Source organism: Cynocephalus volans, chromosome 12 (assembly GCF_027409185.1).
Source record: "Cynocephalus volans isolate mCynVol1 chromosome 12, mCynVol1.pri, whole genome shotgun sequence".
In the NCBI taxonomy this organism is placed as follows: Eukaryota; Metazoa; Chordata; class Mammalia; order Dermoptera; family Cynocephalidae; genus Cynocephalus; species Cynocephalus volans.
This window is the reverse complement of record NC_084471.1, coordinates 9,424,859-9,450,589: the sequence shown is the minus strand read 5'-3', so window position 1 is coordinate 9,450,589 and position 25,731 is coordinate 9,424,859. Positions and strand designations below refer to the sequence as shown.

At 53.4% G+C, this 25,731-nt stretch overlaps 2 protein-coding genes across 2 annotated transcripts in view; one reads left to right on the top strand and one right to left on the bottom strand.

Annotated features, from left to right (window-relative positions):
• L3MBTL2 (L3MBTL histone methyl-lysine binding protein 2) overlaps positions 1-14,057 on the top strand; it is a 19,892-nt gene extending 5,835 nt beyond the window's left edge. Inside the window, exons 4-17 of the mRNA XM_063075605.1 lie at positions 538-661; positions 1,661-1,740; positions 3,350-3,467; positions 3,913-4,047; positions 4,575-4,663; positions 8,171-8,402; positions 8,869-8,945; positions 9,072-9,176; positions 9,911-10,058; positions 10,621-10,703; positions 11,058-11,292; positions 11,768-11,833; positions 12,827-12,940; positions 13,470-14,057. Of these exons, the coding sequence (XP_062931675.1) occupies positions 538-661; positions 1,661-1,740; positions 3,350-3,467; positions 3,913-4,047; positions 4,575-4,663; positions 8,171-8,402; positions 8,869-8,945; positions 9,072-9,176; positions 9,911-10,058; positions 10,621-10,703; positions 11,058-11,292; positions 11,768-11,833; positions 12,827-12,940; positions 13,470-13,582 (1,719 nt within the window). The 3' untranslated portion in view covers positions 13,583-14,057. The remainder of the gene's footprint in view (positions 1-537; positions 662-1,660; positions 1,741-3,349; positions 3,468-3,912; positions 4,048-4,574; positions 4,664-8,170; positions 8,403-8,868; positions 8,946-9,071; positions 9,177-9,910; positions 10,059-10,620; positions 10,704-11,057; positions 11,293-11,767; positions 11,834-12,826; positions 12,941-13,469) is intronic.
• CHADL (chondroadherin like) lies at positions 12,887-25,731 on the bottom strand. Its single transcript, XM_063075604.1, has 6 exons — positions 25,724-25,731; positions 23,816-23,993; positions 20,566-22,278; positions 19,899-20,065; positions 19,061-19,259; positions 12,887-13,014 (listed from the first exon to the last, which is right to left on the bottom strand). Exons 1-6 carry the CDS (start codon positions 25,729-25,731, stop codon positions 12,988-12,990), a joined length of 2,292 nt encoding a protein of 763 aa, XP_062931674.1. The 3' UTR covers positions 12,887-12,987.

The following is a 25,731-nucleotide window of genomic DNA, read 5'->3' as shown; positions in this document are numbered from 1 at the left end:
TCTGGGATTTAAATCCACATTTCTGTTTCACTGATCTCTTTATTAAATTCCTGGCCTTTCTGATCAGTGCTTAAGTTTCAAGATTCAGAACCAATCAGCGGCTTTTCCCTTTGGGGGAGGACCCCCTCTGAGCACCTGATGAAAGTCATGGACCCTCTTTCCAGAACATTCACGTTATATACAAAATGTTGTCTCCCTGTTTAGAGTTTCTGGCCCCCACCGAAACCCATTCTCTACTATAGATCTGTAGGAGAACTGGAGGAATGAGATGACAGAATTGAACCTCTTAGGTAGAGGTTGGTTCCTGGAAGAAGTGAAGGCTTAAAAGATAGGACAGGCACCCCTCCCTGCTCTGCACTCCACTGTCCCCTCCCACCCCCACAACCACCCTCCGAGCTAAGCATCATTATTATCATCATTCTGTTTTACAAACAAAGAAATCAAAGCCCAAAAAAGGTAACTGGGCCAAACTTGGCAGTCTAAATCCAGAGCTTTGTTCTTAGGCATTAGCCTACACACATTCTCTCTTCCCTCCAGGGAAAACCACCTACCAAGAAAGCCAAAGTCCTGCACAAGGCAGCCTGGTCTGCCAAAATTGGGGCCTTCCTCCACTCCCAAGGGACAGGACAGCTGGCAGATGGGACACCAACAGGGCAAGATGGTAAGATGGCAGAGTATCAGTACTCAGGAAGCAGCGGGGGTGAGGAGCCGGGACTGGGGGGCCTTCCTTGGAGTGATGACTGAAAAAGAAGGCCAGCTAGAAAGTGCCCTGACCCAAGCTTCCGGGGGGATTGCATCTTCACCTGTTGGATGTTGTGGAAATTACCCAGAAAATTCCTTCAATCACCCTTAAATTACCAGAACATTTACCCTTGATAATTCAAAAGCCAATAATTAGCTTCTTTTGTTTCCCTTTGCTTTTATCCCTATGGCTTCTGTTTCACTAGGGCAGTGGGGGCCCAGGTCTGGTTTGAAGGGAGGTGTGGAGGGGTGGTGAAATAAGGAAAGGAATGTTCTCTTTCTGTGTGTAGCAATTTCTTTTTTTTTTTTTTTTTGTCGTTTTTTCGTGACCGGCACTCAGCCAGTGAGTGCACCGGTCAGTCCTATATAGGATCCGAACCCGCGGCGGGAGTGTCGCCGCGCTCCCAGCGCAGCACCCTACCAAGTGCGCCACGGGCTCGGCCCGTGTGTAGCAATTTCTGAACAAATTAAATGTAGACATGAAGCAGCTCCACTGTAGTTTGCGTGTCTCATTGAAATTGACAAGCTCCACGGCCTGGAGGGCTGGAGGGCTTAGGTGCGTGCACCTCCTCCCACCTCCTGTTTAGATTGAGTGTGGCCAGTGAGGGATAAGGGGAGGTCTGCAGAATTTAAGCCCTGGATATTTAAATTTCCCTCTCTCTGGGAGAAGGGTGAGAAATTTTCCTTTGAATGTTCCTCTACTGAGAGTCTTGCAGCCTTTAAATTTGGTCCTCACCCATCCTGATGGCCACTGATGGGGCAGGTATGGGAGTGTGTAAGGGCAGAGCTGTTAGGTGCTTCCTGGGGGTGGAGGAGGGGGACCTACTTCTGCAGGCACTGTGAGGTCCTCAGCATCCCACTTCCTGGAGTGGCTGCTGCTTAGGCTCCCAGTCTTGACCCTCTCCTTTCTACTCTGCAGCTCTGGTCTTAGGCTTCGACTGGGGGAAGTTCCTGAAGGATCACAGTTACAAGGCTGCTCCAGTCAGCTGTTTTAAACACGTGAGTGCCCTGATGATGAGGAAGGGTGAGCCAGGGAGGTGTGGAGCTGCTTGCTTTGGTGCTCCCCACCTGCTTCACAAGGGCTGGTCCAGGCTGGATAGTGGCACTGGGGAGAGAATAGCGGTGAGGTCTGGGTGGGAGAAGCGCAGCTCTGCCACTTGCTCTGTTTTACCTTTATGTCCACTTCTTTTCAAAAAGATCTTCCCATGAACACTTATTGAAGGCTTCTAGCACAGTGCTTGATTGCACCCCCTCTTTGAGGTTCCTACTTTGCTCATTTACATTAACGGAACTTTGTGCTAGTTGATGTCGAAATGTCTTTCCAACTCTCAAATGCTCTCTCCTTTCACCCTCATTCGTAGTGTTTTGCCATTGAAAGCATGGTGCTTCTGTACTGGCCTGGGCCCCTTGGTCCCCAAGAGGCAGATGTATATATCTCTTGGAGCCCACTTCTGCAAAAGGCTCCCTGACGCCTATCATTGAGAAACCAGAAGGGCGGGTCTCTGGAGAGCTGGGCTTGAGTGTGAGAACTTAATATTGAGCAGCTGTAGCCAGCGGTATCCTGCAAATCAGGAGGGAAGCCTGTAGCAGCGCTCCTGTTTGGTCTTTTGAACCAATTTCCTAAACCCAGAGAAACCCAGGAGGAGGCCTCTTTAGTCTTGAAGGAGTCTTCTAACTCACTTCCTAGCCTCCTTTCTGAACTGCTACTGAGCTCTGAACAATGACAAGTTGGTATTAGACTTGGCTAACTCCTTTCCTCTCTGAATTGCTAATGAAGGTGATCATCCTTCCTAGTGGGGGAATCCTCTTTTGTCCAGAATTTTCTAGAAGTCCCAGCATTTTCATTCCAGGGGAAGTACTTGCATGTAACACATGTGACTCAGTGTGCTCTGTAAGAAGCCTGCCCCTGTGTGCCTGGGCTAGCATGACTGTTTCCAGGTTCTGTGAGGAACCAATCTCTGATCAGGGAGATGGAATGGGGTACCCAACCAGCTTAAGCCAGGCCTGAGAATGAAAAAAGATGACTTTCCCCAAAAGAGAATCAAGTTACCATTGGCAGCAAAGTGAGGATTAGGTATTGGGAAGGCAACCAAAAGCAGCCCAGTGGAGGGGCGGGGGCACAGAATTTAATAGAAGGATGTGTAGGGCTAGTTGGTGGGTAGACAGCTCTGTGTAAAGGACAGGGTTATAATACTTACTACCTGGGTTTGAGTGACGATTGAAGGAGCTAATATTTATGCCAAGAACAATGCCCGGCTTGGGAAAGTGTTACTGTTGCATGGGCTGGCACAGCCACAAAAGGATTGAGACTCAACAAGGTGTAACATGCCCAAAGTGACACAGTTAGGAGCTGGTCCTTCAAAGATTAGAACCCTGGTCTTTCTGACTCTGGGTCTCTAAATCACTGCCCTGCCCAACATCACCCCAACTTCCTGGCTCAGCTCTTTGAGGACAGCAGACATGTCCTGTTCATCTCTTCATCCCTAGTACCAGGACTGGCTTTCTGCACACAGTGGGTGATGTGAAAAGCTGAGATGCAGAAGAAGGACTCGATGATTCAGTCCATGAGGCAGCTCATTCCCCCTCGAATGTTCTCATCACCACACAGGTCCCCCTCTATGACCAGTGGGAGGATGTGATGAAGGGCATGAAGGTGGAGGTGCTCAACAGTGATGCCGTGCTCCCCAGCCGGGTGTACTGGATCGCCTCTGTCATCCAGGCAGCAGGTGAGTGTTCCTGTGGCAGGGGCAGGGATTTGTCTAGAGTGACACCTTTAGATGGGTGGGCAGTGTTGTAGGTAGAAATTGACTTCATAAAACAAACAAACAAAAATATACCCAATGAAGTTTCTGCCCCCATTGGGATTCTCCTACCTTAGAGGGGACTAAGGAGCTTGGCAAGTTTGGAAATTCTAATTTTTTAAGTTTACTCCAGGGATGATCAGGCTACAGAAAATTAATTCTCAGCACCAAGTCAAAATGCTTTCCAAATAAGTGGCCTGAATTTATTTTGGCTGACTATTGTGGACAACAGGGATCCTCTTTGCCTGGATGGTGTTCTTAGAATAGGCAGCAGGAACTCTGGCTTAGGCTAGAGAAGAGAGAGGACTTAAGAATATACCTTTCCCCATCTCATCCTTCCCCTTCTTGCCCCCTTTTTTTTTCCTTTCAGGGTATCGGGTGCTGCTCCGGTATGAAGGCTTTGAAAATGACGCCAGCCATGACTTCTGGTGCAACCTGGGAACTGTGGATGTCCACCCCATTGGCTGGTGTGCCATCAACAGCAAGATCCTGGTGCCCCCTCGGAGTGAGTTAATGAGAATGTTCCTTGTCCTGGTTCCTGTAGGGCCCTTGGAAGAGGAGGAGTTCTCCAAGTCGTGTTAGGTAGAGGGGGGCCCTCTGTATCATGTTAGGTAGAGGGGGGCCCTCTGTATCATGTTAGGTAGAGGGGGGCTCTCTGTGTCGTGTTAGGTGCGGGGGGCCCTCTGTGTTCATGTCGTGTTAGGTAAGGGGAGGCCCTCTGTCTTGTTGGGTGGAGGGAGATCCCTCTGTCTTGTGTTAGGTGGGAGGGGGGGCTTCTGTCTTGTGTTAGGCAGAGGGGAGCCCTCTTTCTTATGTTAGAACCGAACCCACTTGCCCCCTTGCTTCCTGCACCCCCCCGTCCCAGAGTCCCTGGAGCAGATCCAAGTTGCCGAGCCTCATTTTATGAGATGAGGTTATTGCTGGCCTGAAGAAGTGAAAATAAATGTTCAATCCCCTCTGCTGATCTCTGTGTCAGCCCTTGAGCCCCTGCTGTCAGTCTGTGTAACCAGGATTCTGCTGGTGTCTCTGCAGCCATCCACGCCAAGTTCACTGACTGGAAGGGCTACCTCATGAAGCGGTTGGTGGGTTCCAGGACACTTCCTGTGGATTTCCATATCAAGGTCTGGCAGTGAGCCCTTTGGGTTTCCTAACTGATCACCCTCCCTCCCCTCTCCTGTTTTTATCCACATTTCATGCTACTCAATAGAGTATTTTTTCTAAGACTCCCTTGCTGACGCTCTTCAGCACCTCCACATTTCTCAAGGATGTTGTCATCAAACTTTGCTGTGGGGCAGTTGCCATCTGCTTTCTAGCGTAACGTCAGTTGCCTCCCCACCCAGATTCTGATCTAGCCACATCGATCACATTGCTTTGTCTGCCTTTTGCTCTTCCAGATCCTTACCTTTGCTCATAGCATTTTTCAGGAGTGTTCACTCAATAGCTTTTATTAAGCACCTGTTGTATACAAGACACTGTGGGAATAAAGGCCCTGCCATCCAGGAATCTCTGGTCTAGCAGAGGAAATGAAAGTCATGCATGTGAATAGTTGTAAAATAGCCTTGGTTCTTATCCAGGGATGTGCCTCACAATCATCTATATGGCTTTTATTTTTAATTGTAAAAAGTTATTTAGTTCTTTAACTTAAAAAGTCATACATGCACATGGTAAAAAATCAAAGGGATCAAAAGGGTATACTGTGAGGACTGCCCTTCCCACCTCTCTGTGCCAGATCTCCCACTGTGGGGCTCTCATATGTAGGTGCTTATTCGAGGTCTCCTGAATCAGGTGCTCACAGTGGTGTCCCCGTGTCACCCTGGGTAAGTGTGCAGGGTGATGCAGTGCAGGTGCAGCCAGGACACATGGTTGAACTGACCATGTTGCCTCAGAGAAGGAGCAGGTATCAAGGAAAGCCTCATGGAGAAAATGGCTTTTGAATTTCACCTGGATGGGTAGGGAATGGGTAGTGTGGAAGCCGACAGTGGAAAATAAACATGGAGTAGAAATCAGGCCATCTCACCCGAGGCACTATATGCCAGGTGAAAAGTTTGCATGTCATGGGCCTCTGCTAGTGAAGAGTTGGCCTTCAGCAATGAGCAGTTCAGAGCACCCGAAAGAAGCATTCCTGGCTTTTTTCCCCAAAGTAAAAATGGTTTTTCCCTTATTTGAACTACTGGGTACTACTTTTTTTTTTTTTTTTTTTAATTTTATTATGTCGATAGATATACATTGTGGCTGATTATTGTTGCCCATCACCAAAACCTCCCTCCCTCTTCCCACCCCCCCCAACAATGTCCCCTCTGTTTGCTTGTCGTATCAACTTCAAGTAATTGTGGTCGTTATATCTTCTTCCCCCACCCCCCCGGTTTTTTTGTGTGTGTGTGTGTGCGTGTGTGTGAATTATATATTAATTTTTAGCTCCCACCAATAAGTGAGAACATGTGGTATTTTTCTTTCTGTGCATGACTTGTTTCACTTAATATAATTCTCTCAAGGTCCATCCATGTTGTTGCAAATGGCAGTATTTCATTCGTTTTTATAGCTGAGTAGTATTCCATTGTGTAGATGTACCACATTTTCCGTATCCACTCATCTGATGACTACTGGGTACTACTTATTTGCTATTTACCTCTCTGCGTTGTTAATTTTCTTTCATATTCTCCACATTCTCTCTCTAACAAAACTAAGCTTTTTCTCCTGTATTTCCCATAATGCCTTGCACAGTTGACAGATTTGGTCACTAGAGGTGATCCTTCACTTTCTCAGGTGGCCCTTGCTTTAGGATGAGGCATATCATGGTGGATGATGCAGACCACTGGGGTTATCAAGGTGGTCTCTTTTTTTTGCTTAAAGTAAAAGGAGCATGATTCTGGGGAGAGGGGCAGGCTCCCTGTGAGCAACTCAGCAAGCACACACCAACTGATATATACCCAATCCTGCAGTGCATGCTGGAGGGGATGCACATGCCAACTGTTACATACCCAGTCCTCCAGTGCATGCTGGAAGGGATGCACGAGTGCGATGAGACAGCCCCAGCGCCTGGCTGGGGAAAGAAGATGACACAGGCAGGGAATGGGAAGGCACCGTGAGACCAGTTGTGGGTACAAGAGTTGCAGACAGGCTTGCTAGGGAGCTGGTCCTTGGGAGGTCACTGTCTCGAGGAGAAGGGGCTTAAAGCACTGCTTGCTTTGACGTGGAGACCACAGCTTAGATGGGACAGCCTTTTCCCTTGGAAAGCACTCAGAGTCACTGACTTGCCAAGCCCCCTCTGAAGATTGGGGGTGGGGAGGATAGAAAGGGATGGGTTTGTGGAAAAAGCTCTCATCCAGATATGGCCCATTGATGACAGCAGTATAGTCAGCACTCAGTAAAATGTTTTGAATGAACAAATGACCCATTGGCAAAGGTCAGGTATATGTGTGTATATGTTTATTCATTCATTCACTCAAGGAAAAACATGAATTGGGCACTAATTCTGTGCCTAGTTTTGTGCTCAGAGCTGAGAATGTAGGAATGAATCAATCCTACTTTCTGCTTTTCCACTGTGTTGTCCCAAACACATGAGGGTAGTAATGTGTTGTTGGGTGTGGGCTGCACTGTGCTGGCTATAGAGGAAGGGAATATGTTGGGGAAAATGAGGGAGGCCCAGCCCAGGCCTCACCCTGTGCTATCAGCATCAGGATGTATTCCAGCCCTTGAGCTGTTAGGTGAAGGAGCTGTATGGTTTAGGACTACTGTGTCAGCTTTTCCTGATGGCTGCTCTGTGCCCTCTGAGATGCTCCCTCTCCTGGTGTACTTGGAAATAGCACTGCTCTGTCTTAGTCTGTCACCACCACACCTAGGTTAGGACTGGTTCTCCCTGAGCCAGCAGTGCCCTGCAGCTGGAAAAGCCTTATACCATACCTGTTCCCTACCCCAGGCAGGACAGCGGCGAAGTCACAGTGAACAAAATGAACTTCCTACTCCCTCACTCATGCCCTACCACCGTGGCTCTCTGTAGAACAGCTCATAGGCATCTTGGTCATTGTCCCTTGTTGGGTCAGAGGGGGTGTGAATTGCTGCTGAGGTGCCATGAGAGCATTTCAGAGCCACAACCAATTAGGGTCAGTGGGAATTGGACACAGGACACATGGAGACATGAGGAAACTCAGTTCTCTGGCCCTGAGTCTTGTATGTGCCAGAGGGCTGGGAGGTAGAGGGAAGAGTAGGGTGCCAGGGGATCTGTGCAGAGCCTATAAAGAGCATAGACTGGACACTAGGTTCAAGGCCCAGCTCTGGCACTAGTGAGTCTATGTGACTCTGGGCAAGTTGCTTGACCTCTCTGGGTCTGTTGAGTTTACTTGGTTTGAAATTCGTGTTGTAAATCCTACCATCTTGACTTACTGGCACTTTGGTGGTGAGAAGTGGTGCACCCCCTTGGGAGCTGTGTGCCTTCCCTCAATGTTCTAGGGGATCAGGGCCAAGGTGATCCTGGCAGGACCAGAGGGCTCATCTCCTGCCTCCTGACTTAGTGTGGGGGGATTCCACTACGCCTTCCCTGTCCTCTGCTTACTTTGAAGAGACAGAGCAGGGAGGCGGGTGGGAGGATCCTTCCCATGGCCACAGAGGCCTGCGTTCTGATGTCATTGCAGATGGTGGAGAGCATGAAGTACCCCTTTCGGCAGGGTATGCGACTGGAGGTGGTGGACAAGTCCCAAGTGTCACGGACGCGCATGGCTGTTGTGGACACGGTAATCGGGGGTCGCCTACGGCTCCTCTACGAGGATGGCGACAGTGACGATGACTTCTGGTGCCATATGTGGAGCCCCCTGATCCACCCAGTGGGTTGGTCACGGCGTGTTGGCCATGGCATCAAGATGTCAGGTTAGCAGAGCCCCAGGCCAGAGTGACCCCAGGCTCTGCTTCCCCAGGGGTTGGGTTGGGAGCACCTTGTCTATATCCCACAATAGTGTAGGGAGGTAGAGACTATCATCTCTAGCCTGCAGGGGATGGTACTGAGGTCCAGATAGGTTGAGTGACTTGACCAAGTCAATTGGCTCAACTTAGAAGTGATAAAATCAAGATTTGAACCCACATGCTACCGACCCCGGTCCTCTCCCATGTCGTGCAGGGAGAGTCTGGGTTTTAAGGGCTGAAAGTACCTACAGAGAGCTCTTGACACTTTCTGGGCTAGACCCATCTATCTGCTAGTCTGGGGTGGGGGCTGCTGAGATACAGCTGGAGCATATGCTCAGCAGTCCCCACATTGCTGGGGGAGGCGTGGAGATAGCCCTGTTAGCTGCCTTCACTTCCCTTCTTTTCCTCACTGCCTCTACCATCTTCTCAAAAGAGAGGCGAAGCGACATGGCCCATCACCCCACCTTCCGGAAAATCTACTGTGATGCCGTTCCTTACCTTTTCAAGAAGGTGAGGACCCTGGCTCTCCCCTTTCTCTCTCCATTTCCTTCCCAGGCCTATAGCAAATGAAGCCTGCTTCCCCAACCCTTCCTCTGGGCCTGCCCCAAGATTCCCCAACTGCCCCGTTCCTTTAAGGTACGAGCTGTCTACACAGAAGGCGGTTGGTTTGAGGAGGGGATGAAGCTGGAAGCCATTGACCCCCTGAATCTGGGCAACATCTGCGTGGCAACCATCTGCAAGGTGAGCTAGGGCTGGCCCCTCAGCCTCCAGCATGGTTTTCTGAGGGGAGCAATGTGGCTCAGAGCTCTGCTTTCTATCATCAGGGGCTCTTGGGTCCGAGGGGATATCCATCACACCTTCCCAACACTGGCTGCTCCTGGAGTACCTGACTTGTGTCTGTAGGGGCCTTTCCTGCTCCTTGCTCAGAATCTGCTTTCATGTCAGGGTCCAAGGCACATCTGTCAGGTGCTTACTGAACACCTGAGCTTGGTCCTGTGTCAGGTGTGGTCCCTGTCCTGTCATCTCACTGGAGCCCTTCCTGCATCTACTTTCTATGCTGTCCTTGCCAAGCCACAGCAGTCTCACTTTGCTCCAAACCTCTTCCCTTACTGCCACAGCCTGAGGCACAAACCACCACCCCTCTGCCTTCCTGGAGGACACTGCTGATTTGTCTATTCAGCAAATCTCCGCGGCAGGCCATGTGCTCACCTCTGAAAACACGGTGGCAATAAGCACACATAGTCCCTATTGGCACAGTTTGCCTGCTGTCTAGTGGGGAAGAGAAATAATCTCACCAGTATGCATTATGGGAGTGCTAAGTGCCCTGGAGAGGAAGCTCAGCATGTTCTCTGGGAAGGCCGAGCTCTAGATCTAGCTGGATCTGTCTGATGTCCACATCATAGCCACCTTACCCTGGGGTGGGGCTGCCATTCACAATAAGTGCTAAGATGTTCTCTGCTCCACCCCTCCACTAGGTTCTCCTGGACGGCTACCTGATGATCTGTGTGGATGGGGGGCCCTCCACAGATGGCTCAGACTGGTTCTGTTACCACGCCTCCTCCCATGCCATCTTCCCAGCCACCTTCTGCCAAAAGAATGACATTGAGCTCACACCACCAAAAGGTAAGACTAGAGAGGCCACTGTATACTGATCTTGCAGTTGAAAGGGGAAGATTCCTGGTCAAGTTAGACCCCTGGGGCATAGAGTTTCAGGGTATATGGGAGAGGTGACACACCCATCCAGGGCCACCACTAGCCCTTATGCTGCCTGAGTTGACTCGGCCCTATGGCCATTGTGTGGTTGGTGAATGGAGCTCCCACTTTTCCCTTTGGCAGTGAACAACCTGTACAACAGGACTGTGGTCTTAGAGAGGACACCAACCCAGGGAGGAGGAGAGAAGGCTGCTAGGGAGACTCCAGTCTGGGTTCTTTTTTTTTTGTCTTTTTCGTGACCGGCTGCACCGCGCTCAGCCAGTGAGCACACCGGCCATCCCTAAATAGGATCCGAACCCGCGGCGGGAGCGCTACTGCGCTCCCAGCGCTGCACTCTCCCGAGTGCACCACGGGGTCGGCCCTCCAGTCTGGGTTCTGACTGAGCTGCACTGCCCTTTGGCAGAGTTTTCCTTTTCCCCTAACCCACATTCTGTTTCCTCACCCTCCACATCTAAACTTTCTGCTTCTCCAGGGTACGAGACACAGACTTTCAACTGGGAGACATACTTGGAGAAGACTAAGTCAAAAGCAGCTCCGTCAAGACTCTTTAACATGGTGAGGAGACCGAGGACAGAGCAGGGGGCCTGTAGCAGCCTCAGGACTGGCCCTGCCCACTGCTGTCAATGGTGGCAATTCCAACCCCTTCTTTGAAGTCTCTACTGCTGAGATCAGCGAGCCACTTCCAGGGAAGAAGTTACAGACTATGCCATAGGCATAGGCACTCTGCTGAACCTCAGTTTAGCCAGTCCCTTTTCTATAGAGGGGTTTGTGCTTAGGGAAGAGGTGCAGTAGGATTATTGTCTAGAGGACCCTTGCCCAGCAGGCATTCCAGCACCCCAGGGCCCCGGGTGAGCCTGCCAGGGCAGGGAAATGGCTGGCTTGACAACTGCCTTCTTCCAATCCCCCCAGGACTGTCCCAACCATGGCTTCAGGGTGGGCATGAAGCTGGAGGCCGTGGACCTGATGGAGCCCCGGCTCATCTGTGTGGCCACGGTGAAACGGGTGGTGCATCGGCTCCTCAGTATACACTTTGATGGCTGGGACAGCGAGTATGACCAGTGGGTGGACTGCGAGTCCCCAGACATCTACCCTGTTGGCTGGTGTGAGCTCACCGGCTACCAGCTCCAGCCACCCGTGGCCGCAGGTCTGGGCTCTCGCAGCCCTGAGGGGCTCTTGACTTTCCTGTTTCTTCTTTTTTTCCTTCCTGCCAACCATTCCCCTCCCCTATGCCTACCTCAGTTCTTTGCATAAGACCAAGAAGTCTCATGGACCACTCTAAGAGTGAGCCCTGTCTCCCACCCCCTGCTCCTGACTTCTCTGTCTCCCTCTCCCTCTGGCCTGCGGAGCTCCTTCCTTCATCTTGCCCACTCTGTCATATGCTTGTGCCCTTGTACACCCAGGTAAACTACCCAGGTCCCTCTGAGCAGCCCTGGTGACAAGGGTGGGAAGAAGACACACCTAGTCTACAGCCCCTCCCCCCATCCTGTTATTGCGCAACTTTGGCTTCCCTTCTTGGGGTGTCCTGTATGAGGATGGGCAGGGGTCTGGGGATGCGCCTCTGCTCTGTGTCCTCCCAGAACTCTCTTCTCATTTCTTTTGCCCTTGTCTTTCAACAACAGAACCGGCCACACCTCTGAAGGCCAAAGAGGCCACAAAGAAGAAAAAGAAACAGTTTGGGAAGAAAAGTAAGTGATGCTCCAAAGGAGCCAGGCTGGCATGGGGCCTAGGAGCAGCGGGGCCTGTGTCCCTGGGAGCAGAGGTGGAGTCAGTCCCAGGCACTGGTTCCCCAGGTGCTGTCCCACTTACATGGCTTTCTTCATGGTCCTTCCCCATCTACCCTTCCTTGCCCTTTGGCCCCATGGGCCTTTCACCCTGTATCTTTGGGGACCCAGCACATAAATAGAGAGTGTTCAGTCTCTGGCAATGGTCAGGATGCTGAGGAAAAGAGACATGAAATTGTATTGGGCGGGGTGTGGCAGGAATCCCATCCCTCTGCCCCATGGTCAGAAAACGGCCTGGCCTCCTGGGCAGTCCACAGCTGCTAGGTTCTAAAGTAAAAGGCCCAGGAAGAAGTCAAAGCTGTCTTTCCAAGGCTGTCATTCTTCCCTTGCGATCTCTTTGAGGGTGGGCACAAAGGCAGGCTGCTGAGTGGCCAGACCCTACCTAGCAGTTAGGGTCTGTCAGTATTGGTTCCCTAGGCTGGGCCCCACTTGAGGGGCAGAGAGGGGAGGCAAAGCCGCCCTTCAGAGCTGCAGGCCTGTCAGGGGAGGTGGGTTCTGTGACATGGCACCACACAGAGAAGATGTCCTGAAACAGGACAAGGCCCCTGGCAGGATTAAGCTTGTGGGAGGAGGCTCCGTGCCATTCAAAACAGTAGGGCCAGGAATGTCGCATGTTACAGGGGAACAGGTCAGAGATGGAGAAAGGAAACCAAAAACCACAATTGCTCTGAGGCTTGGCTCTTGAGGGAGGTGCTGTTACTAATCCCCTGTTGGAGAGGGTCTCTCTGACCTCAGGGCACACAGCCAGAGAGGACTGCTATCAGCTGGAGACCAGGCCTTCTGTCCCCATACCGTCACTTTCCCCTCTACCACGCTAACCACTGGATGGGATCCAGTCCTTTAGGCCTCTCAGTGATAGAACCCTAATGCTGGGTTTGATTCCATTTTTATTCAAAGGAAAAAGAATCCCACTGACCAAGATCCGGCCCCTCAGACAGGGGTCCAAGAAGCCCCTGCTGGAACACGACCCGCAGGCTGCAGGGAAGATCTCGGAGCCCGTTCCTGATGAGAGTAAGAGCCACCCGGCAGGGTCGAGGCACAATCGGCCTGCTCCGAGCTCAGAGGCGGCCTCTCTCCTTCCCCACCTGGGCACAGAAGAGTAGAGTCAAGTTTGAAGGGAATTTTCTGGGCACCAAGTAGTCCTTGAACCACTGGGCCCACAGAGCTTTCCAAACATCTGCCTCCCAACTGAATGGAACTGTCCCCTCCAGCCACGCGCCTTGCCCCTCTTCCTCCTCATCATCTCTGTTCCCATTTCACGTGTGTACAGAGTGGGTGGTCGATGGGCAGATGCCAGTGTCCTGGCACAGCCTGCCTGGCTGGGGTGTGCCTGGGGCCCTGAGCCTCCCCTGCTGCCCTCCTCCTCCCACCCCTTTCCCCACCTCTGAGGGTGAGCAGGAGGGCGGAGGTGCTCCCTGCTTCCCTGCTACATCTATAGGAAGCCAGGTCCCTTTACCAGATCCCAAGCCCCATCCTTCCCGGAGTCGCCCCTCACTCACTCTGCTTTCCCTGCCCACCTTCCTGCCTTCCCACCCTCTAGTCATTGCTGTGCGCGTGAAGGAAGAACATCTAGACATGGCCTCGCTTGACAAGGGTCCAAGTCCAGAGCTGCCTGTTCCCATTGAGAACATCAAGCAGGAGACAGACGACTGAGCCTTCCCACTGCTGCCAGCCTGGTCCCTAGCTGGAAGCCAGCCCAGGCTGTGGAGCGGAGGGGAGGCCCCCAGGCTTCTCTGTTGCCACCATCCCTCCCCCTACTTTAGTTTGGAGACTGAGCCTTTTTGATAAATTATGCCTGGTGCTGTGAAGGCTGGGCTCTGAAGGACGAGTCTAGGGTTTTCTTTGACCCGCCTTGTGCCTCTGCTCCCCTTTGGCAAGGCATTATGTGACTGGGGCTGCCTGTGGCCCCCAAACTTGTCTGTGAACAGCCTCCTCTCCAACCTGAGTTTCCGGAGGTGGAACCCTGGCTTCTGGGCTGTCTGCTCTTGCTTACCTCCCTCCACACCCCTCAAGTGCCAGGGGTGAGCGCTGCCCCAGTTACACTGGAAGACAAGACAATTAGTAGAGAGAGAGAGAGAGAGAGAGAGAGAGAGAGAGAGAGAGAGAGAGAGTGTGTGTGTGTGTGTGTGTGTGTGTGTGTGTGTGTGTGTGTGTGTGTGTGTGTGTGTGTGTGTGTGTGTGTGTGTGTGTGTGTGTGTGTGTGTGTGTGTGTGTGTGTGTGTGTGTGTGTGTGTGTGTGTGTGTGTGTGTGTGTGTGTGTGTGTGTGTATGCGCGCGCGCGCGCGCGCATGTGCACCCCAAGTGAGTCATGTTAATAAAGTTCTGGAGCAGCTCTCTGAGCAGTATAATGTCCCCTGGTTGACAGCAAGTGGTATGAGGGGAGCAGCCTCTACCTAAAAATCTAATCAAGTAGAATGCCTCTCTTGCCTCTTGAGTTGGTGCTCTGCTCCTCCTAGCACTCTAGGGACTTTGGGGACCCAGCTTTTACAGGCAGCTGAAAAGCGGGGATCAGGATGTGGGTTTTGGTGACTTGTGAGGTGGCCTTGACCTGTTTTCTCTTTTGGCATAACCACTGACTCTCATTTCCTAACAGGAACAGTGACGGGAGGCTTGCAGGGGCCTCTGCCCCTGGGACAGACTTGGTGTGGGGGGCTTATGGCAGCAGGATGGGATAGTGAGCCCCGCCCGTGTGATGGAGGCCCCACCACTGAGCCTCACCTGCTCTGGACCTAGCTTGGGTGGGACCTGTCATTTTCATTCCCCTCTCCCTGTTAATCAGGGTCAGGAATGGCCTTGCCAGAGAGTCATGAGGCCGTGCACCAGGCGTGCTGGCTGAGGTGGCCCTGGGGAGGCTCTTTCACCCTTTCTCCCACTGGCTTGCCTGAAGGAGGGAAGAAGGGAGGGGTAATCTACACTTCCTGGCTGCTTTTCCTCGCTGTCCAAATCCTTAAGTCCTTATTTTCTCTCCCCACTCCTCTCGAACTATATTCTAGAAGTTCACCTAGTGCTTGCCCATATTTCACCTGCTTTTCTTTTTCCCATTCTCCCTTGAAACTCCCCTTTTTCTGATGAGTCCTGTCTCCTCAGTGGCTCCTCTTCCTGGAACCCAAAGTGGAGGCTACTGCCATCCTCAGCCCTCTTTTCACCTCCGTTTTTGGATAGAGGCGGTGTGGTGCTGAGTAGGTCCCTATATCTTTCCTGCAAGGCTGCAGCTATGCTGGACATCCAGCTGCCTTCCAGGCCTGCTGTTGCCCCTCAAGCCCTTGTGTGGGTGGCCTGTGCACTGGTCTGGCAGGCTGTCCATCTCTTCTGCTTGCTGAGATGTGCTGACTGGGTTTGCTCAGGATCCAGGTTATTTGGGTTCATCCTTGAGATGGGGATGCAGGTTTCCAGTCATCATGGGACTGGGGCCTGGGCCTGGGCATTTCTCGGCAGGTTCAGAGAGAACTTGATGCTGTCTCTTGCTAGAGGCACTAGGCAGCCCCACACCGTGCAGAGATCAGGACCAGAGAGTGGCCTGTTGGGGCAGCCTGATTTCCTCAATAAGTTAATAGGTTTGGGGCCGAGCCCGTGGCGCACTCGGGAGAGTGCGGCGCAGGGAGCGCAGCGTCGCTCCCGCCGCGGGTTCGGATCCTATATAGGAATGGCCGGTGCACTCACTGGCTGAGTACCAGTCACGAAAAAGACAAAAAAAAAAAAAAAAAAGTTAATAGGTTTGGGAATAGGACCAGAGGAGTGAGGCAGGTCTCAGATCAGAGGGGCAATGCCTTCTCCCCCTGCCATCACACACACCATCTCCAAGACGGGCAGTGATAGGCCAGTGGTATCTGCCCCTAAAGGAGGACATCAGGAGGAAGACAGCCCAGGTGTGCACTGTGGCTCTGCTACCTGCTCATGGAGTCCAGCTAATAATTCATCATCTCAGATGCCTTTTCAGTTAAGAGATCCAATTCTGACTGAAGAGCTTCTGGGAAAATTAGGCTTGTATGCCATTTTGGCATTTAGTTCCTCCCTGAATGAAGAAGCCATACCTAGAGGTGCCTTGAGTAGAGACCCTGCGATGAGGATGGCAGAACCAGAGGATGTGCTTGGCTGCCATTCCAGCCCTGGACTAGCCTCCCCAGCTTAACTTGTATGAGACAATTAAATCCCTTGTTTACTGAAGTCCAATGTGTAAGATTTGTTTCTTGCAGAGTGTATTCTGATATACCACCACAGTACCACTTCTGTAGACCAAATGAGAACTTCAAGAGTATGCAAAGCAATCAAGAATAAACACCACCTGTCATCTCTTGAGCATCTCCATCTCCATAACCACCACCTAGCATACTGTCCCTGTTTATGCTTCTGCCTTTCCCTTTCCCCAAGACTGAGTTCCACAAAGGCAGAGCCTGTGTCTTGTCTGTCCCTAGTGCCCGCTCAGGCCCGGTCTCGATGAGTGGGTGGAAATGGAAGTGTGGACATGACTTGTGTTGCTGGTGCCTAAAGATAAATTTGATTTGTCACAGATGGAAATGTTGACCTCTTGGGAATTTTTACTCAAGGTGCAGTGAGCCTTGTGACTCAGGCTACCTTTGGATAGAACTAAAGGTCTTGGAGTCTCACAGCAGTATGACCCCTGACTGGGACACATTGTCCTAAACCCCTCTTCACTCCCTGCGTCCCCTGCCTGAGGACCTGCAGGGGATCCTGGTACAACTGAGACCAAATCCAAACACAAGATTACCCAGTCTACAACCTCTGTCTGAGGGAAAGCAGAGGCAAGGGAACTACCATTTATAACAAGAGCCTCATACACCAAGCACTAGATTAGATACACATTTAAATAGCTTATTTTATCTTCACAGTAATCCTGTGAGAAAAAGGAAGCCTCAAGAAAGTTTACTAAGTTGGTTGCTTAAATTTACAACTGTTGAATGACAACAGTGGGATTCCAGTACTTGGTCATTCATTTCACTCAACATTATTAAGCCTCTCCCATGTGCCAGGCACCAAGCTAGATGTTGGGGCCTCAAGGGAAACTGAGGCAGATGTGGTCCAGCCTTGTGCCTTCAGCAGGGGGTACACCCCCAGCCTGGAACACTCTGCCAGGGCTCAGAGTCCTGTATGGTCCCCAAGATAAGGGCCCTTAGCCTCCAATTCTTTTGTATTCCTGGGAGGAAACCACCACTGTAACCCAGAATTCCAGGCTGGCACTGGGTGGAATATCTCCATATCAGAAAGGGTGGCTGGATCAAATGGTCTGAGAGGTCCTGATTCCTGCCTGAGAGGTCCTGATTCCTGCCACAGCCACCATACTGTACAGGGTGGGAGTAGGCAGGGGTGTCTTCCCCTTCTAACTAAAGACCTGACTTGGAGGTGGGCTCATCAAAACTTCCACTCTTGAGCCAAGTTCAGTGTCAATGCCAGCCTCCCCAGGGAGGGAGAGGCAGGGAGAAGGCACACTGATGCTGCTGAAAGTCAGTGCCATGTGAGTGTTAGCTGAGGTTAATACCGTTATCATTAGTGGTAGTTCCAAGTCTGGCTTCTAAGGTGAAACTGGTTCACCTTTATTACTTTTTTTATTTTTATTTTTTAAAAGATGACTGATAAGGGGATCTTAACCCTTGACTTGGTGTTGTCAGCACCACACTCTTCCAAGTGAGCTAACTGGCCATCCCTATATAGGGATCCAAACCTGTGGCCTTGATGTTATCAGCACCGCACTCTCCCAAGTGAGCCACGGGCCGGCCCTTAGCTTCGGGTCTTTTAGGGGTTCCTTCCTCACTTCCAGCCTACCTCCACAAGAAACACTGTTATGGGTTGAATTGTTTTCCCCAAAAAAAGATTGGAGTCCTATTCCCCCAGTACCTCAAAGTATGACCTTATTTAGAGACGGGGTTGTAGGGCTGGCCCGTGGCTCACTTGGGACAGTGTGGTGCTGAAAACACCAAGGCCACGGGTTCGGATTCTATATAGGGATGGCTGGTTCACTCACTGGCTTAGCGTGGTGCTGACAACACCAAGTCAAGGGTGAGATCCCTTTACCGGTCATCTTTATAAAATAAAAAATAAAAATAAATAAAAAATAAAAAAGATCCCCTTACCAGTCATCTTTTTGTTAAAAAAAAGAAAAGGAAATTTGGGCACAGATTATAGAGGGAAGATGATGTGCAGAAACACAGACACCATGTGAAGATGGAGGCAGAGACTGGGATTATGCTGCCACAAGCCAAGGAATGTCAGGGGTTACCAGAAGCAGGAAGAGGCAGTGTTTCCAAGGAAGCATGGCACTGCCGACACCTTGTCTTCCAACTTCTGGACTACAGATTGTCAGTGATAACTTTCTGTTGTTCTAAGCCACCCAGCGTGTGGCACTTTGTTTTGGCAGCCCTTGGGAACTAAAACAAACACCACCTAATGGGCACCCCCAGGCACCCAAACTATTCAAACTACAGGTCCAGAGGGAGGCAGCGCCCTCCCCACACCTTCCAAGCACCCACTTTCTCTATTCTCATTTTCCCTCTAAGGACCAGCCTCTTCCCTTCAGACCACCCCCATGGCTTTCAGAACCCCCCACAAGTGGCAGTTCCCACGTGGAGGGCACCCATATCCAGCTCACCCTTCTCTGATGTGCTGCGAGATTATGCTATAACTGAGGGTTCAAGCTGGGGCTGGATATGTCAGGATAGTGAACGTAATGTCAAATGGCGTCCAACCCGTGGCTGACAGGTGGTGGGAGGCGGAGCCAACAACACACCCTCTCCTCCATTCTCCCATCCCTGGGATGAACGAGGCCCTGGAGGGTGGGGTGGGAAGTGGTTGAATCAACCGTGATCCAGCAAATGCAGTAATGGCAGGTTGATTTTATGGACACATCAGAACAGGTGTGCTGTGGCTTACAGGAAAGGCCACTGTCCCACAGGATGAAATAGCCCATAGTCCTTTCCTTACAACCCTACCCACCCCCAGGCCCAGCCCAGAGGTGGAGGTGAAGGGGGCAATGGACATTGTTGAACAGACGCAACAGGGTCATTGCCAGCTCTGGAACCACATGAATCAGGACCAAGAGAAGTCGGGCCCCTGCTACACTGGGGGCTTCAGAACTTGACCCACCCACCGAGGCCTGGGCCCACCCACCCCACGGCCAACCTGGTCTGCTCCCTGCTGTCTTCCCTTGATGGGCGTTCTTCTACCTCCGGGCCTGTAGGCTGGTGTCCGCTTGGCCTTCCTGGCAGCCCAACCTGGGCAGGCTTCAAAGACAGCAACCGCAGCCTTCACCCTCTGGCCACGGGCACTGGGAGGGGCAGCGCAGGTGGCCCCCACCCGCAAGTTCAGCCCAGTGAGCCACCTGAGAAGAAAAGAGAGCTTGGGGAGCCCACTGTGCTGGGTCTTGGCTGAGAGCTTTCCTGAGGAGATGGAAGAGGGTGTCAGGAACTCGGGGGCAGTGGAGCCCAGTGGGTCAGGCTCTGCTGAGAATCCTGGCTCAGCGTTCACCAGTTACGTGGCCTCAGATCCATTCTCTGCAAAGAGGGGACAGTAAAAGCAATAGTAACAGTTTTAGACACTGTTCAAATCAATTTAATTGTTACAACAACCATGCTGAGGTAGATACTATTACTATCATCCCCCTTTTACAGATGGGCACAGAAAGGCAATGTGGCTTGCCCAAAGTTAGGTGGTAAAATCACAGAGCCAGGATTGCAGCCTAGGTCTGACTCCGGGCTTCCGTAGCTATCTTACATAATTATGTAACATGCCCACACATATTTACTAAGTCCCAGCCCACCGGGTGGGGCGGATATAGCTCCTACTTTAAGGATAAGGGAATCAAGGCTCAGAGAGAAGTCCACCCCAAACCCCCAGGAAGTGTAGCTGACCCTGGAAGGGGCTCATTCATGCCTGGCTCTGGTAGGACCCCTGGGGAGATGGCAAGGCTTGACTGGCAGCAGCTGGTCTCTGGCTGGGGGTCCCGGTGGGGGGTGTCTACCTGTGCAGTGGTAGCAACTGGCAGTCACAGTGAAAGGGATTGCCACTGAGGTCGATGAGCTCAAGCCGGTTGAGATCAGACAAGGCAGGCAGGACCCGCAGATGGTTCTTTTGCAGGTACAGGCTCTGGAGCTCGGGCCCCAGGCCTGAGAAGGCCCCAGGAGAAATCTGCAAGGGGGTGACAAGTCCTGGTATGAGGAAGTCTGGGAGAGTCCCATCCTCCCCCAGCAGAGGGGAAGTTGGAGAGCCCAAATTGGCCCAGGTAGGAAGAGCAGTGCTGGGGCGGAAACCCAGGTTGGTCTGATATCAAAGCAGTTGCCCTGTCCAAGTCACCCAGATGCCCAGTTCATGGCTCTTTCTGCTATGTCCAAACTCCACGCCCCATAATGGCAAAGCCTCTTGGGGGCTCTCAATGTGTACAAACAGTGGGTAACCCCACGGTCCCAAATTCCTCCCTCCTCCATGCCCCAACAGAGCCTGGCCTGGATCCTGTCTGGCCTGTCACCCACACTTGAGCTCCCTAGGGCAGGGGGCAAGCTGTGTGTCTGATTTATCTCAGGGTCCCCATGCTTAGCCTAGAACCTGGCACGGAGGGGGGTGGCAAATGTTTGTTGAGTGAATGCACGTTGTGTGTGCCTTGTACACACCACTAGACATCCCATGCCCACCTGCTCCAGGCCACTGCTGTTCAGGAAGAGGTGCTGCAGCGACCTGCCCATAGGCCGGAAGGCCCCATCTCGCAGGGTCCTGAGTGGGTTTCCGGAGAGCTGCAGCTCCAGGAGGGCAGGCAGTCCCTCCAAGGCCCCAGTGGGCACGTCTTGCAGCTGGTTCCTGTCAAGGTGCAGCTTCTCCAGCTCTTGAGCTGGACCCAGCGCCCCCGGGGACATTTGGGTGATGCGGTTTCCACTCAGATAGAGCCAGCGCAAGGTCGGCACCCCCGCCAGGTCCCCAGGTGCCAGGCGGTCCACAGCATTGTCCTGCAGGTGCAGGGAGAAGAGGCTGGGCAGGGCGCGCAGGGCGGCCCCTGGCACCTGCAGGAAGCGGTTGCGCTCCAGGTACAGGTAGCCCAGGCGGGGGGCCCCTTCGAGGGCAGCAGCGCTGAGGCCCGAGAGCTGGTTGTCAGAGAGGTAGAGGTAGACGAGGTGGCCCAGCCCCGCCAAGGCGCCCGCCTTCAGCTCGGCGATGCCGCAGTGCTGCAGGTGCAGCGACACCACGCGGCCCAGGCCGGGAAAGGCGGCTCGGGGCACCGAGGGGAAGTGGTTCCGCCTCAGGTCCAGGAGCCGGGTGTCGTTGGGGAAGCCGCGGGGCACCGCCCGCAGGCCGCGGCCCTCGCAGCTGCTGTGCCGGCTCTCGGAGGCGCAGGCGCAGGCGCGAGGGCAGGGCGCGGCCGCCCCGTCCTCCTCCGCGGGGGCGCGCGGCGGGGCGCGGGCCCGGGCCGCAGCCCGCTCCTCTCGCTCTTCCTCCGGCCCGTCCCCGTCCCCGTGCCCGTCCCCGGGGCAGCGCAGGTCCGAGGGCCGCAGGGCGTCCAGGGCCTCGCCCCGCAGGCGCCGCGGCCCCCGGCACTCGCCGTCCGTGCGCACGCGCGCCCGCACCAGCCACTCGAGCAGGGGCCGCGCCTGGCAGCCGCACCACAGCGGGTTCCCCTGCAGCCGCAGCCGGCGCAGCTGGCCCGGGCCCTGCAGCGGGGGCAGGCCGTGCAGCTGGTTCCCGCGGAGGTCGAGGGTGTGCAGGCGCGGGCAGCGGGCGAAGGCCCTGGGACCCAAGGCCTGCAGGGCCCCGTGGTCCAGCGCCAGCTCCCGCAGGCCAGGCAGCGCCAGCCCGTCCTCCTCGCCCGCGTAGGTCAGCGGGTTGTGGCCCAGCTCGAGGCGCGCCAGGCCGCGGGCCTGCGACAGGGCCGGCCCGGGCAGGGCCTGGAGCTCGTTGTGGTGCAGGCTGAGGCGGCGAAGGGCGGGCAGGCCCGCCAGGGCCTCGGGGGCCAGCACGCTGAGCGCGTTGTGTGCCAGCTGCAGCCAGCGGGCGCGCAGCAGCCCCTGGAAGGCCATGGCGGGCAGGTAGACCAGGGCGTTGTGGGCCAGGTTCAGCGTGGCCAGAGCGCCCAGGGCCCCGAACGTCCCCGGCCGCAGCTCCTCCAGCCTGTTCCCCTCCAGCTCCAGCCGCCGCAGCGAGCCCAGCCCGTCGAGCGCCTCCTGGGGCAGCGCGCTCAGGCGGTTGGAGGCCAGGTTGAGGAGCAGCAGGCGGCCCAGGCCGCGGAACGCGCCCTCGGCCACCAGCTCCACCTGGCAGTGCCGCAGGTCCAGATGTGTGAGATGAGGCAGGTCCTGGAAGGCAGCTGCAGGGATCACCTGCAGCATGTTGCCCTGGAGGTCCAGCCGCTGGGTCAGCTGGGGGCAGGGAGGGGAAGGGAGGCTGAGCGCACAGGGCCGTGGCCTCTGCATGTGCTGCTCCCTCACTTAAGACGCTCTTCTGTCCCCTCACCTGTCCATTTCTCTTCATCCTGCTCCCTGACACCTCCTCCAGGAAGCTTTCCTCCCAGCCACCTGGGCAACCCCTCTGTGGCATCTTTCGTACTGTACTGTCACTGCCTGTTTACTTTACCCCACTAACTCATGACTTCACAGGGCAGAGCCCGTGTCGTATCCTACCACATCCCCACATCTCTGCCGCAGGGTCTGTAAAGAATTCAATGCAGCCATATGCTGCATCCACAATGGACCCCATATACGAGGGTATTTCAAAAAGTTCATGGAAAAATAGACAGGGCTGGACTGTTGGCTCAGTTGGTTAGATCCCAGTGTCGATAACACCGAGGTCAAGGGTTTGGATCCTGTCACTAGCCAACCACCAAAAGGAAAAAAAAGATAATACAAATTTTTCCATGAACTTTTATTTTTCTTTTTTTGGTGGCTGGCCAGTGTGGAGATCTGAACACTTGACCTTGGTGGTACAATCCATGATCGTTTTCAAGTACTTTCCTCCGATGGGTGGTCCTGCAAGAGTATAACATGGAGCTGAAAAACTCCTATCACCTAGTGAAGTCGTAGCCATCATAATGTCGTAGTGCAATTACTTTTTTTTTTTTTTATAAATTTAGTGTAGCCTAAGCATACAGTGTTTATAAAGTCTATGGTGTGTGCAGTAATGTCCCAAGCCCTCGTTCACTCACCGCTCACTCACTGACTCACCCAGAGCAACTTCCAGTCCTGCAAGCTCCATTCATGTTAAGTGCCCTATACAGATGTACCATTTTTAAAATCTTTTTTTTTTTTTTTTTAAAAGATGACCAGTAAGAGGATCTTAACCCTTGACTTGGTGTTGTCAGCACCACGCTCTCACAAGTGAGCCACGGTCCGGCCCTCCATTTTTTATCTTTTATACTGTATTTTACCGTACCATTTCTGTTTATCAGCGCCACACTCTAACCAACTGAGCTAAATGGCCAGCCCGTCATCTCTATGTTTAGATACACAAATGCTTACCATTGTGTTACAATTGCCTATAGTATTCGGTACAGCAACATGCTGTACAGGTTGGTGGCCTAGGAGCATAGGCTATACCATAGTGTGTAGTCAGCTAGACCAGCTAGGTTTGTGTAGGTAAACTCCATGATGTTCCCACAATGATAAAATTGCCTACAATGTATTTCTCAGAACATACCCCATTGTTAGCTGGCACATGACTGTATTTATAGATCACCTACTTATTCCAGTCACACAGTAAGGATTTTAAGTAGATTATCTTCCTGTTATTGGTTATTATTATTCCCATTTTATAGATGTGAAGACAGGCTCTGAGAGAAGTACCCTCCTAGGGTCTCCTGCCCCTGCTGGGGCAGATCTATTGATCTCCAACCAGGCTCCACCCACTGCTGCTCCCACCCTGCCCCACTGCCACCCTTGCCCATGCTCCTGCCCTGCTGACCTCGGGGATGGCGTTCGGCACCTCGGTGAGATTCTGGTGCCGGCAGGCAACATGCCGCCTGGAGTTGTCACAAATGCAGGTCTGTGGGCAGCGTTGGGCAGCCACATACCAAGCTGGGCCCAGTGGCAGCAGCAGAAGCAGCAGGAGCCCCAAAGAGGCATGGGTGGAACTCTGGGGCCTGGTAGAGGGAGGGATAGTTGGTTGTCCACAGGGGCAGGGGCCTTACACTGTCCCTCACCGGGCCCCAGCCAGTGTAGCTCCTGTCCCCAGAGCTCCTCGGAGCCTTCCTCCTTTGGGCCCAGGAAAGTGCTATTGCCCTCGCCCCAAACCCCCACCCCTGTGCAGTGAGGGAACTACAGTTAGTCCTGCTTTACACTGTAGGAAACCAAGGCTCAGAAAGGTGACCCGATGATTCTCTTTGATTGTCTGTCTAGTGGCTCAGTGAGGACTTGCTGAATTCGTCAATGACTCTGGAGTTCAGAGCATGTACCCAGGCTGTGGTGAGGCGCTGGTCCAGGGAGAGGAGGAGGAGCAGCCTGTTCTCCAACGGATACAGTGCCATCTCCCTGGTGACAGGAAGCACAGTGGCACCCACCTTGAGAGGACAGCCTGGCAGTGGGAGGGAAGGACCCAGGCCTGGACCGAATTATGAGCAAGACTGGCAGGTTCAGGTGTTGGGGGTCTGAGGTCCCTGAGTGAGCCTTAATGGCTGGTCAGAGCCACACTGGCATGGTGAGCAGGTGGCTCGGGCGGCTTCTTTCTTCTGTATTTATTTCCCTTTTGTCCGCCCTTCACCTTAGTACAACCCAGCTGGCCTGGACTGGGATGGAGGGATGTGAGGCTATGGGTTTTGGGCTGTGCTTTGGGCCAGGTGTATCACTCACTTGTCCACCTGTCCATCACCCATCCATCCACCTATCTACCCATCCACTCATTCATCCATCTGTCCATCCATCCACACACCCACCCATACATCCTTCCTTCCATTCATCCATCCTTCCATCCATCCATCCATCCATCTATCCACCTATCCATCCCTCAGTCAGACCCTTCCACCTCACAATAACAGCCACTGCCCACCTCTTCTTAGGGACAGCTGCTGCCACTGTGGCTCTCCTGGCCTCCCCTATGCTCCATTCACCAGCCAGCAACCAAAAGGAACTTTCCAAATCACAGATGGGACCATGACACCCCCGGCTGTAAATTCTCCAGCACCTCCCCTCTGCCTTTGGTGGAAAGTCCTGACTCCTGATTTCTCAACCAGAATCTGCTCAGATTCTTCAGTGTCACCCTCGGCTCCCCTGCTGTGAGCACACCTGGAACAGCTTTGTGTCACCAGGAAGGCCCAGAGCTCCCTCCTTGCTGCCTACGTCACCTAACTCAACCCGTTCTCAGCTGGTGTCACACACAGCCTCTGAGCAGCCTTTCTTGACCCCTGGGCTGGCCCCCTTCCTGCTCACTGGGTTGTCACTGTCTGTTTTCAGGTCTCCTTTGGATCCCAGCATCCAGCCCCTGCTTTGGAGCTCTTGGTGAAGGTTGTGGCTCAGGGCAGGCCAGGGAGGGGACCCATGAGGACAGATCCCTGAAGCATCCAGGGCTCAGAAGGTGCTGCTGAGCTCTCAGACAAGCCCCTAGAGGACTAATCAATGGGAGCAGCCATGTTCCCATACACCCTATGGAGACCCTTGGAGAATCTGAGGCCCAGAAGTTCCCAGAGCCCCCGTCTGCCAGTCTCTGAGAGGCCCAGGAGGTTCCCAGAGCCCCCGTCTGCCAGTCTCTGAGAGGCCCAGGAGGTTCCCAGAGCCCCCATCTGCCAGTCTCTGAGAGGCCCAGAGAGTAGCAGGGCCTTGCCTGGGGCCACTCAGCTGCTCTAAGCCCCCCTTGCACCTTCAAGGCCCAAAGACTCACCCCTCCAT

Bases quoted from the DNA above. Each gene is read 5' to 3' on its own strand.
- CHADL (XM_063075604.1), bottom strand. The intron at 22,279-23,815 runs GTCAGCAGGGCA...CCCTGCCCCCAG, and splicing joins TGCCGAACGCCATCCCCGAG to CTGACCCAGCGGCTGGACCT. The intron at 20,066-20,565 runs GTGGGCATGGGA...ACCCCCTTGCAG, and splicing joins ACAGCAGTGGCCTGGAGCAG to ATTTCTCCTGGGGCCTTCTC.